Source organism: Camelina sativa, chromosome 18 (genome assembly GCF_000633955.1).
Source record: "Camelina sativa cultivar DH55 chromosome 18, Cs, whole genome shotgun sequence".
Taxonomy (NCBI): domain Eukaryota; kingdom Viridiplantae; phylum Streptophyta; class Magnoliopsida; order Brassicales; family Brassicaceae; genus Camelina; species Camelina sativa.
Window position 1 is genome coordinate 15344771 of NC_025702.1, and position 12392 is coordinate 15357162.

General features: G+C 36.4%; 3 protein-coding genes across 5 annotated transcripts; all 3 read left to right on the top strand.

Moving 5' to 3' along the window:
• Positions 7–2352, top strand: LOC104761779 (protein phosphatase 2C 77). Its single transcript, XM_010484898.2, has 4 exons — positions 7–983; positions 1066–1362; positions 1531–1636; positions 1708–2352. Exons 1-4 carry the CDS (start codon positions 435–437, stop codon positions 2061–2063), a joined length of 1308 nt encoding a protein of 435 aa, XP_010483200.1. The 5' UTR covers positions 7–434; the 3' UTR covers positions 2064–2352.
• Positions 2871–4743, top strand: LOC104761780. 3 transcript variants are annotated; one of them, XM_019240212.1, is made up of 6 exons: positions 2871–3021; positions 3192–3253; positions 3661–3771; positions 3949–4063; positions 4148–4265; positions 4390–4743. In XM_019240212.1, exons 2-6 carry the CDS (start codon positions 3244–3246, stop codon positions 4453–4455), a joined length of 420 nt encoding a protein of 139 aa, XP_019095757.1. In that variant the 5' UTR covers positions 2871–3021; positions 3192–3243; the 3' UTR covers positions 4456–4743. The 3 variants fall into 3 exon arrangements, with proteins under 3 accessions (XP_019095757.1, XP_010483202.1, XP_010483201.1); XM_010484900.1 differs by having other exon boundaries at positions 3664–3771; XM_010484899.1 differs by lacking the exons at positions 2871–3021; positions 3192–3253 and having other exon boundaries at positions 3260–3771.
• On the top strand, positions 9741–12161 carry LOC104761781 (pollen-specific leucine-rich repeat extensin-like protein 1). Its single transcript, XM_010484901.2, has one exon. The coding sequence runs from the start codon at positions 9887–9889 to the stop codon at positions 11672–11674; it is 1788 nt and encodes a 595-aa protein (XP_010483203.1). The 5' UTR covers positions 9741–9886; the 3' UTR covers positions 11675–12161.

A 12392-nucleotide genomic window follows, 5' to 3' on the forward strand; every position in this document is an offset into this window, starting at 1 on the left:
AACGAATTACCCAGAATCCAGGAAACTCTCTGATTGATTTTTTCATTTCTTTCTGGTGAATTTCTCGGGAAATTTTTTTGTAGCTTTTTTGTAATTGTTTTGGGGTTAGGCAAATCTCTATCTGTTTCATGTGCTAGCTAAGGTTGTCTCACTTTTCCTCTTATGAGTCATGAGTTTCTTGTCTTCATCTTCTCTAATAAAGTTAACAACAACACTCTCTTAAATTTCAAATCTTTCGACTTTTCTCGTTTTTTTTTTGTTTTTCTTTCCACCGAACCGGGTTTTAACAATCAAACACAACTGTCTCTTTGAACACAAGTAACAAAGAAAAAGTTTCATCAAAAAATTTGGCACCTTTCATTGAGTTTGTTTGGGTCTTCCCTTTGTGAGAGAGAGATCAAGAAATTGAGTTTTTTTTTTTTTTAATTCCATTAATGGACGAAGCTTCTCCTGCAATAGCTGTTCCATTCAGACCATTCCCTGAGCCACACGCCGGAATTAGAGGCTACTGCAGCGGCGAATCTAGGGTTTCTTTACCGGAAAATTCTTGTTCCGGTTCCGGGTCTTTGATTTCCGACGACGGAGCTATGAAAGGTTCATCCTTTGAGATCAATACAAGACAAGATTCATTAGCATCATCATCATCATCTGTTGTACCAGACGTCACCGTTGTTGATATCTCCGCCGGAGATGAGATGAACGGTTCAGATGAGTTTGATCCGAGATCGACGACGAGTCAGGGTGAGAAGAAAGTACTCAGTAGAACAGAGAGTAGAAGTCTGTTTGAGTTCAAGAGTGTGCCTTTGTTTGGAGTGACTTCGATTTGTGGAAGACGACCTGAGATGGAAGATTCTGTCTCCACGATTCCTAGGTTTCTTCAAGTTTCGTCTAGTTCGTTTCTTGATGGTCGAGTTACTAATGGAGTTAATCCTCACTCGAGTGCTCATTTCTTCGGTGTTTACGATGGCCATGGTGGTTCTCAGGTAAACTTAATCGAATACTTTTGATCGGAAACTGCAAAAGTTTGGTTTTTTAAGATGTGGTTTTGTTTGTGTGTTTGTGTAGGTAGCGAATTATTGCCGTGAGAGGATGCATCTAGCGTTAACGGAGGAGATAGTGAAGGAGAAGCCGGAGTTTTGTGACGGTGACATGTGGCAAGAGAAGTGGAAGAAGGCTTTGTTCAACTCTTTTATGAGAGTTGACTCAGAGATTGAACCCGTGGCACACGCGCCTGAAACGGTGGGATCGACGTCGGTGGTAGCCGTTGTCTTTCCGACTCATATCTTTGTCGCTAATTGCGGCGACTCGAGGGCGGTTCTGTGCCGTGGCAAGACGCCACTTGCGTTGTCCACTGATCACAAAGTAAGTATAATAATGTGTGTTAATATGTTTTAGGTATATGTTGTAGCTTCTATGAAATGACTCTAAATGATTAGTAGTAATATGCAGGGATTTCAATTATATACGTAGTTCTTTAGGAACTCTATATGTATGGATTGGTCAACGTTCTTATAGCTATTTTATGTGTAGCCGGATAGAGATGATGAAGCGGCTAGGATAGAAGCAGCCGGAGGGAAAGTAATCCGGTGGAACGGGGCTCGTGTTTTTGGTGTGCTAGCAATGTCAAGATCCATAGGTAAAAATATTTTTACTTTGTCCCAAACAATATTAAATAGTTCAGTCACATTTTAAACCGTTGCATAACAGGTGATAGATACCTAAAACCATCAGTGATCCCGGATCCTGAAGTGACTTCAGTACGACGAGTCAAAGAAGATGATTGTCTCATCTTAGCAAGTGATGGTCTTTGGGATGTAATGACAAACGAAGAAGTGTGCGATTTGGCTAGGAAAAGGATTTTGTTATGGCATAAGAAGAATGCTATGGCCGGAGATGCTTTGCTTCCGGCCGAGAAAAGAGGAGAAGGAAAAGATCCGGCGGCAATGTCGGCGGCTGAGTATTTGTCGAAGATGGCTTTGCAAAAAGGGAGCAAAGACAATATAAGTGTGGTAGTTGTTGATTTGAAGGGAGTAAGGAAGTTCAAGAGCAAATCCATGAATTGAGAAAGAAGGTTTGAAAGAAAAAGTTTTGATGGTGGGGTAAATAAGAATGGAACAGGTAATAATAATATTATTAATTGTTTTTGTAATATTAATTTCCTGCTTAATTTTTATTATTTACTTTGTTATCTCTTCCCACCATTATTTAATCTTTTTTTTTTTGTAAGCTAACTTGATATATAATGTACATGATGTAGCTTCCAAACAAAAATCCCCTATTTTAATCCTGGGGTTAATTGTAATAACTAATAACACTACACTCGTCTATGCTAAAGATCTAGTGTTATTGTTTGACGTTTATTACTTCTCCTTTTCTCCAAATTAAATTTGTGTGTGGTTGGTAAGAAAGTCACAGATGTTAAGATGCTGCAGTAGGAGGTAGACTTTACCAAAAACTCATATTAGTCACGACTGTTTTCTTTATTTATAAACCAAAGGAACAGTAACAACACTAACCAACCAAATCATAGTATGGAAAAAATCACAACAATTTGAAAATGGAACATACGAGAAGACAAAAAAGTGTGAATTCTTCTACGTGATGGAGACAAAATAATACAAACTTACACCTCAAGCTTTAATTGTAATAAAGTAGTGTGTAAGGCAGATTTTACCCGAGAATACTTTCATCTTTTCATCACATCAACATTTAAACGAACAAGTAATGTAATTTTTTAACATCATCATTTGTAAATGTCAAAAAATTATAATTTGTCAAAAAATTGCCTAGTACACTAAAAATAAGGGGTTAGTGAATATATATAAAAAGAAGAAAACAAAATAAGTGGTTAGTTAAAGAGTGTTAATAACTTTTTTTTTCCTTCTTCAGCTTTTCATACGCATTTAAAGCGCCGACGAAGTTGAAGAGAAGACACGAAGAGGAAGAGAACACACACGATTTTACTCGTCTGATTTATCAGTTTCAGATTCATCTCGGATTCACTAGATTGTCTTCTCTCCGGTGAGCTAAGTTAGATCGTTTGTTAAAATTTTCAAGAGCTTATTTCTTAATGAACCGTTAGATCGACGAATTGGTTTGATTACTCTAAAGCTAACATTTTTGGTAGGAACTGAGCTTAAATTTTCAATCTTTTGTTAAACTGAGTTTTGGGTTTTTCATTATCAATACAGGAAAAATTGAAGATCTGGGTCCTGAACTCATAAGCAAGAGAGCTATATAGCCATGGACGAAAGTAATTATATATTCTTGCCTTTATTTTTCTCAATAGCGCCTCTCTTAACTCTCTTCAACTATTAGCTTTTGAGAGGTTAAGTTTATGTCTATGTCTAGGAACATATTAGTTTTACACGGTTGCGAATGGTATGTTTTTGATAGTTTAGGGGGCATTTCAGTTTTGTGATGTGTGGTATGCAAAACAATACCATTGAGTCCCATTATCTGAATTGAGATTGAGAAGACCCAAGACTTAGATTAGATCACGAGACGACGTCGTTTCTCCTTGTCCATTTTCATTTTCATGGTGTTGTCTTGACTGAATTTGCAAATGTTGGAACCTACTGCTAAGTTTTTAGCGGAGATATATGGATATACGCGTTTAAGTCCGTATGTGTGAAATTGAACGTTGTATCTGTTTCCTAGCAGATACTAAATTTGTATCTGGAAATGGTAGAACCGAGCTAGTAAAATTCATCGCTGATAGGCATACCAAACTCATGAAACAAGCCTCTCGATATTATTCCGCACTTAAAGGTTAGTACTACAATCCATTACCGCCTAGGAGCCTAGTCTTGTCATGTGTACAAGTGGCCTGCAATTTTATCTTTACCCTTATATTCATGAATAAGATGTGAAAAGATGAAGCATTCATGTCAACACATTCGTCTAAGTTATGAACTAAGCAAAAGACATTTGTCTCTGTTTCGGTAGATGCTATGGCTCGTGGGAGAAGAAGATATTCACTTGTAAAAGATGTAGACGGCATGGAAACAGGAGCATATGACAAACCTCTTCCATGCTTTGGTTGTGGAATCGGATGGTTCTCGTGAGTTCTTTGCTTCTCCTGTTAATTCCATGTTATCGGACTTAAGGCCAATCCTGATTTGAGTCTTCATTTACCTTAAAACAGCTTTCTCCTAGGATTTATGTTTCCACCTTTGTGGTACTATGCTGCATATCTTTATTTCGGGAACTATTATCGTAAAGATCCTAGAGAAAGAGCTGGTCTTGCTGCTTCCGCAATCACTGTAAGTACTTATATATGATTTCGTGTGCATAACATAATATTTACTGTTAGAGATTAGTCCATAGTCTAACAATGTGTTCTAGATTAGTCGAAGTGACTCTAAATTCGATTTTAAATCGGTGCAGGCGATGGGATTCTCTCTTGTGTTAGTCGTGATTTTCGCTGTCCGGTGGTTATACTATCCTAATTAAGATTATACTACAAGATAACTATGTAACTATCATTCATTACCTATAAGTTTCAGTGTTCATCAAGGTATAGTCACCGAACTCATGTACATTCACATAAACCAATGATTTTACTTAGACCATTTTATCAAGTTGTGTATAATTTTTTGTTCACAACATATAGAGTTTGTATACGAATTACGAACAAGGAACAGAAAAAAGAAACAACATTAGGTTAATGGTTGTATTGTAGCTACATTATTTTGGCTGTGATTGTTATTCTAGTCAGCCAAATTGGATTATCAGTGTATTGTCCTTGGTTTCATTCATATCCTTTCGGCCGTTCTCGAATGATTTTTGTGGACTGTTCGCTTTAACCTTAAACGAACGACGAACCTTTTTCGTATCTGGTGGGCCGTTTAGTAATGGGTTTATCTGCGGTGGAGCCTGTTTGCTGAACCTAATTATTATTATTATTTTTTTATAACAGCAAAAACCTAATATTTAAAGGGTGTATTAATTGGTACAAGAAAATACAGTTTTTTTTTTTTTAACAAATAATTATGAAAACGGTGTCACTGATATACATAACTAAACTATTCATCATCTGATAATTTCGTAAATCATAACTCAGTTAATTAAATGAATTAAATCTTTAATGTAACATATAAAATACATGGAAACTATGTTATATCGTGCAAAGAATCAACCAACAAAACGATCTACCGCGAAATTGAAATTAATACGGAATGTAAATTTCTCAGTGGTAAAGTAGTGAACCAAACACCAAGCCGTTTAGTACGCCACATTAAAGCTTTAAGACGACATGACGTGCTTCTCTTGGAATGTAAAACGGGTGATGTTTTGTTACCAGTGGTGATAGGTACGTACGGCGTGGGGTTCGTATCTATTTGTACTTATCAACGAAGAGAAGTATATGATTGATTCGAGGGATTCGATTATGCTCAATCGCTAAAAAGCTTCCAATAGGTTAATGCCACGACAAATTTGTGGATCTCTCTTCCAAGTAAGTTAATAATCGAATCATTAAGAGCTTTAATCAGTATTTTTGCAATCAATTACTAATAAAGACGACATGTAATACGATTGGATCAATCTTGTAATATAGGCACGTGCGGGAGACAGGCTGTGTTGTGTAATCTGGACGATAGCTGTTTGAAGAAACTTAGACGATACTTCCGATTCATCTAGCGTCTGTCCTTTCCCAGCCTGTCTCTTTCTCTTCTTACTTATTTTTAAATGTAATCTTGATAAATTATTATATTTTCCTAAGCTATTGTGGCTCGTTTCCAGACCAATATACAGGTATCTCTCTACCTAAACTCCAGATTTATGTCCATCTGTTGTGTCCAATTATTTCAGTCCTCGTTCTTTGTTTGCTATATAAAACAATTCTTTTAAAACTCTACTTAGCAACAATTAACAAACCATCAAGAACAACAACAACAAAAACCAGAAATTCTGACTCTTTGGTCTATAATTTTTTGTTGTGTCTTAGCCTTTTCATGCGGAAATTGAGTTTAAATCTCGTATTAAGGGTGGATTCTCTAAGCAAGGGTTTGTCAAAAACGCATGGTACTAGGCTACTAGCTAAGTTTATGTTACATGCATGTAACATGCTATTATTAGTTAGATACTGCTACTCTATTGGTTGAAGCTGATCAGTCTCTTTTGATGAAGAATTGAAGATACATTTTTATACGTTTTGAGTCACAAAAAGACTTTTAACGTTTGGTGGATTTGTCACATGTGTGATCTCAATAAATAATTTTTGATCTATGGAAAACTATTTTGATTCGATGGCCTCAGCAAATTTTTGGTTGGACAAAATACTTTTTGCTAATCACTTTTTCTTTCACTAACTTTTTTACCCACGTAAATCATTCTGATTCTTAATTAGTTTAATGAGATATTATAACCTGGTGTGATTCTCCCGAAATCGATATGCTCTTATTATATACGTAAATCACTATCCTCTTTTCCTTTGGTTAATAGTATATAGTTTAGTATATGATTTTAGTTGATGCTTACTTTTCTTTCTTTGGTCTTTAGGTTTAATAGTGGGACACTGAATACGAAAGATAAGAGCCAAATTTTCAAAATATTAATAATATTTCTTTTTCACAGACAGAAAGCTGGTGGCGATGGCCATAATTTTAGGGCTATGCGTTGTTTAACTTGTTACCATCATAGTATTTTGTATTCTTATTTTTCTCATTTTTGGGATTGTTGTCTTAACTTCAAAATGTTACGTTAATAATTTACAGGAAATACAATTACGTATAAGTTATAACTTACAAGTTTTGATCCATTTCTGGTTATCAAAACGTATGATCCCAGCTTTTATTAAGCATTTTAGCTGTCTGTTTCCAAAAAATAATAATATGAAATAAATTAGGAAATGGTGGTGGCCGTGTGTACAACACATTAACGATAAGGTGGAACGTTACACAACCCAAAAAACAGGGTTTAGTTTATTTATATAATTCATTAATTCGCTTACAAGTATTATTAGGCTGAAAAGTGTTTTTAACTAACACTTTTAATTTGATATATTGATAGTGTACTAAACTACAAAAATGTTTAAAGGGTATATGAGAAAGTAAAGATGAGTTTAAAGGGTTGGGATTGGATGCTGGTCCCCTTTTCTTTTTCTTCACCTTTTTTATTAAGTGATATTTTTTGTTCAACCTTTTTTTGCTCCTTCCACTTATCGAATGTGGCAATATTGTGGCAAGTAATGAAGAAAGTATATGGAGCATGTAAGCTCTGTAATGTTATTGCTACCCATCGACATTTGATTTCAATATCGTTTGATCTATCGCTATTATAAAGGTAGAAGCATGATAACCACTCCTCTACGTACCCAACCAAAACAATAGAAAGTCTTTTTTTTTTTTGGTCAAAGAAACAATAAAGTATAAATAATGTATTAAAAGTTTAAAACACAATTTTTGTTTTTTTTTTAACGAATTCTTAAAATTTCCAGACCATTGCTTTACTAAAACCAATACACCGAGTTTGTGCATAAATAATATAAATTTTTGTTTATTATCTAAATTGTGAATTTTTTTAGCCATGGTTTTGTTGTGTTAACTTTAGGAACAACCACTAATAAGATCTGCGGTGCGTTTTCCATACGCATAAACACCGACGACTAAGTCAATGCACAATACCACATTCAAGTCCTCGTCTTGTAAAACTGACTACAAGCCTAAACTTTACGAATAAAGATTCATCATATTCTTTGACTTCTTTAGAAATGATTCATGTGGAAAAAGCATAATCATATATATTGCAAAATAGGGTAAATTTGTTGTGTAAATAGAAATTTACTTTTCTTTTGTTTCTTTTAATAAACGAATAATTGTAAAAAGAAAGAAAAAAAAAATTGTTTAAGGAGAGACAGGTCGACAAAAGGTGCGGAGGTTTGTGTTGGGGTGTAGCGAGAAAAGGGTAAGTAAACACTTTACAATGATGATCACCACGCTCCAATTATTTCTGTCAAACAGAGCATGAGCATCCCTCTAAAGTTATTTTCCAAATTTATATGTAACAAAAATTTAATACTATACGTGGACTTTTTGAGTACATGCATATATAATTGTACATTCCTTTTAAATTAGTAATATACGGGATTCGTGTTTACATGGAAGTGCTAATAACGTATTTTGCGTGTATACATGGTAGTAGTACATATAGCGATGACAACATGTTTTGTGTAGCGATGACCAATGATAAAGATTATAGTCGTGAGAGTGTTTTAGCGAGATAATAAACAAAGACGCAGAAGTAAAGCTCGAGTTGATTACTACAAAATGTTAGAAAAGTTATTTATATACGAAGTAAGTGTTAACTGTTAACCCATCATGCATTTAGTGATGGAAACAAAAATAAAAGTGTTGTGTTGCGTATTTCGTAAGTTCTACCAAATTTATATCTAGAGCTAATTGTTCCACTTTAATTACTGTAGCTAGTGGATTTGCAATTGCAATTATGGTTTAACAGTCCCAAATAATTATTAACGTCCACTTTTTTAAGTTTTAACTAACTTTTCTATAACTTTTCAGTCCTATTTAAAACCTCTGTTTTTTTTTTTTTTCAGATTTGAATGTTAAGCCTTAAGCATCAAAACAACTTTGAGATCGTGTGATTGTGTCTTCATGTCACCGTGGTAAAAGATGTATGCCGTGACATTTTTTGGGAAAACATAAAAATAAGATATTTGTATAACAATAATGGTTTTTAAAAACATGAGTTAATATAATAATTTTGCAACTTTTGTACCACAATCTTTGAATTATTTTTCGAGAATCAAGTACAAATCCAAGAGATCTATTTTGTAGAAAGCATAAACCTTTTAGTCCCCTAAGAAACTCATTATTAATTTTGAATGTTGCCGTGTTATTCTGAAAATATTTCACAACAATAAGTTTTTTAAAAATATTTTATATGCTGACTAATCCTAAACAAGGTATTATTATTTTTTTTCGGTAATCAAAAACTGAAAGTCCTAATTTGATAGCATGAAGTTTTTTTCGTCCATTTTTAAAAGTATTGAGAGAAGAGAAAAAAAAAATGCTATCTCGTGTGGTATTATATAATATAGAAATCGTGTGTTGAAATGTTTCATTGGGAAAACAATATAGTATTTTGATTTGTCAACATATGTTCGATTATATGCATTAAATTACTTGCATGATTAATATAACGTTTGGTAAGCAAAAAAAAAAACATATACACTAACTATATCTTTTGGTTGACGGCTCCGACGTTGCTTGTAAACAAGGGTTATCCAAGACGGGCCTTAGTGGCAACATCCTCAAGGACCTCAACAATTCTTTAATTTATCAATCATTAAAACAAAATAAAACTACATTTTGACTAATTGCTGTTTATGAAAATCATTGAAACAAATCCGATTAATTAGGACTATACAACATATGGACGGCTACGAGAAAATAACATATCAATCTTTTTTGTTTTTTTCCATGTCATTTTCAAATATTGCCTTTTTTTTATATATGTCTGATATTAATATATATTAAAACTTCTGTAATAAGTTTGTGATGTTTAGGGAATTATGGTGCACATTATCTGTTTATGAACTAAAAAAGTAAAGCACTTCGACGAATTTTCCAACTCAATGATTTGAATTTGAGTCTAAATAATATTTTTTTAAATTAAAATCTTCGGCGCGACATGGTTCAATTACCATGACAACAATTCCTTTCCGTGTCCGTATGATTATTATAAATCTTTAATCATTGTTTAATTTTATTACCCTCTTTTTAAAAATAACGTACTTATTACAAAAACTATTGTTAATCTCTCTCCCACGCTATATAAACTCGTTTACTCCATTAAATGGTTACTGTAATCAAAATCCACAAGTCTCTCTCTCTCTCTCTCCTCTCTCAATTGTTTTTTAAAAATGGACGATCAACCGCCGCTGATCTGGCCGCAGTTTGAATCCACCGGATACACTCGTCGACGATCACCGATCCCAACTATATTAGTTCCAGCGATGATCGGAGTTACATCAGCGGCTATTTTTCTAGTCTTTGTAACCTTCGTCGTCCCTACGTTTCTCTCCATCACATCTCAGATTCTCCAACCAGCTTCGGTGAAACGAGGATGGGATTCGATCAACGTCGTTTTGGTAGTTTTCGCCATTTTATGCGGCGTGCTCGCTAGACGAAACGACGACGGATTACCTTCGTCGTCGTCGTCGTCTTCGTCGCAATCAGAAGAAGAAGGACGAGGAGCTGTTGTTATGATCAGTGGTGAAATGTCCGTCGGTGACGGTGAGGTTAGTAAGATCTCTTCCACGCCGACGGTTTCATCAGAGCATTGGTTTGATGACGTGTATGATGCTGATAGGCTTAAGATATATGAGAGTGTGAGTAGCCGGAGTTTTATTACGCCTGGTTTACCGGTTACCGGAACTGTACCGTTGAGGCGTAGTAGTACTTCGTATCCTGATCTGAGACAAGATGTTTTCAGAGAGACTGGTGATCGCCGGTTCCGGTTTTACGACGATTTCGAAATTGATAAGTACCGATCAGTAAACGATTCGAGTTTTTACGAACCGTTTCTGAATCGTTCTAAAATCGAGATTGAAGAAGAAGAAGAAGAAAAAACAGAGCCTAAAGAGATTCATATTGATAAATTCGTTGTAACACCGTCGTCTCCGCCGAAACAACCACCGGCACCACCACCACCTCCGCCGCCTTCACTTACTCGACAATCGCCGGTTGAAGTTTCACAGAAACCGAGAAGGGCTCAACGTTCTGTTAGAAACAGAGATGTACAAGAAAACGCGAAACGCAGTGAGACTAAGTTCAAACGAGCGTTTCAACCTCCGCCGTCACCGCCTCCTCCTCCGCCACCTCCCCCGCCTCCTCTTGTAACCGCTACGCCGCCGAGAAAACAAGGGACTCTTCAGCGGAGAAAGAGCAATGCGGCTATAGAGATTAAAATGGTTTTCGCTTCTCTGTATAATCAAGGGAAGAAGAAGAAGAAGCTTCAGAAATCTAAGAGAAAGGAGAGAATTGAATCTTCTCCGGTGGTTGTGGTGGATGTTATGGAAGAGCCGCCGCAATACCAATCGTTAATTCCGCCGCCGTCTCCGCCTCCTCCTCCACCACCACCCCCGCCTCCGCCGCGATCGTCGCAGTCTGTATTCTACGGATTGTTCAAGAAAGGAGTTAAGAGCAACAAAAAGATTCACTCCGTTCCGGCGCCGCCTCCACCTCCACCGCCGAGAAAGGTCCAATTTGATCCTCAGACACCACCACCACCACGGAGATCCAAATCCGGAAGACCTCCGCGTCCGACGAAACCGACGAGTTTCAACGAAGAGAACAACGGACAAGGATCTCCGTTAATCCAAATTACGCCTCCGCCTCCACCACCGCCTCCGTTTAGAGTTCCGCCGTTGAAATTCGTGGTGAGTGGTGATTTCGCGAAGATACGGAGTAATCAGAGCTCTAGATGTAGCTCCCCTGAACGGGAAGTGTTCGACATCGGTTGGGGTCTAGAACTCACTCATTCTGATTGCGGAGCTGAAACAACGCCCGCTGTGAGCGGCGGCGGTGGTGGTGGTGTGCCGGGGTTCTGTCCAAGCCCAGACGTGAATACGAAAGCCGACAATTTCATCGCCAGGCTTAGAGACGAGTGGAGGCTTGATAAGATCAACTCCGTTAACAGAAAAAGGTAACTGGGCTTTGTGTAAGGCCCATTACGACTACGGCGTAGTTTTGGTCATCTCATGACCTGAAAGGCTCCAGCACATGCACAAGTAAGGATTACAACTTACAAGAAACATCTACAAGGGGAGTTTGGTAAAAAAATGGTCGAGATGTTTTTATATTGGCTGGCGAATTCGTCGTGATTTTAAGCAATGTGCAGACACAACGCAAGGACTCAGTTTAAGTTACGGGTCGGTATAGTTATTAGTGGTAATTGGTTCGAACTGGCTGGTTAGTTTTTGGGTTTAACCGGTTGAGGGGATTTGGTTTGGTGTGTTGGATTTTTCAGTTTGGACTTTGGAGTGTCTGTATGAAAAGTTAGTTAACTAACTTTGGTGTTGATGTTATTGTTGGTACGCATAACGTATTGATGTATGTATGGGCCATTATTGGTATGAAGAAATATAGTTGTGGTGGCTCTGTGTTTTGTTGAGCCTACCTCTTGTGATTTTTCCCTTTCCCATCGTCCTTCTTCATTCACATAATTTGTAAATGCTCTTTCAAATTGGTTTTACAATTTTTACATTTTGTAGTCATTTTAAAAATAATTTAACTATTCCATTTTGAGTTAGGGGATTCTCCCTGCGTTAGCTATTATGCTAGCTCTTCTTAAGAAATGATCTTCAGTTTTTTTTTTTAATCGTGGATATGATTCGTCGAGCTGCGTTTAAGTTATTTTATTTTATC

Coding starts and splice junctions, on each gene's coding strand:
- LOC104761779 (XM_010484898.2), top strand. CDS start 435: ATGGACGAAGCTTCTCCTGCAATAGCTGTTCCATTCAGACCATTCCCT. Junction 984..1,065: donor ATGGCCATGGTGGTTCTCAG/GTAAACTTAATC, acceptor GTGTTTGTGTAG/GTAGCGAATTATTGCCGTGA. Junction 1,363..1,530: donor CGTTGTCCACTGATCACAAA/GTAAGTATAATA, acceptor TTTTATGTGTAG/CCGGATAGAGATGATGAAGC.
- LOC104761780 (XM_010484899.1), top strand. CDS start 3,627: ATGTGTGAAATTGAACGTTGTATCTGTTTCCTAGCAGATACTAAATTT. Junction 4,064..4,147: donor TGTGGAATCGGATGGTTCTC/GTGAGTTCTTTG, acceptor ACCTTAAAACAG/CTTTCTCCTAGGATTTATGT. Junction 4,266..4,389: donor TTGCTGCTTCCGCAATCACT/GTAAGTACTTAT, acceptor AAATCGGTGCAG/GCGATGGGATTCTCTCTTGT.
- LOC104761781 (XM_010484901.2), top strand. CDS start 9,887: ATGGACGATCAACCGCCGCTGATCTGGCCGCAGTTTGAATCCACCGGA.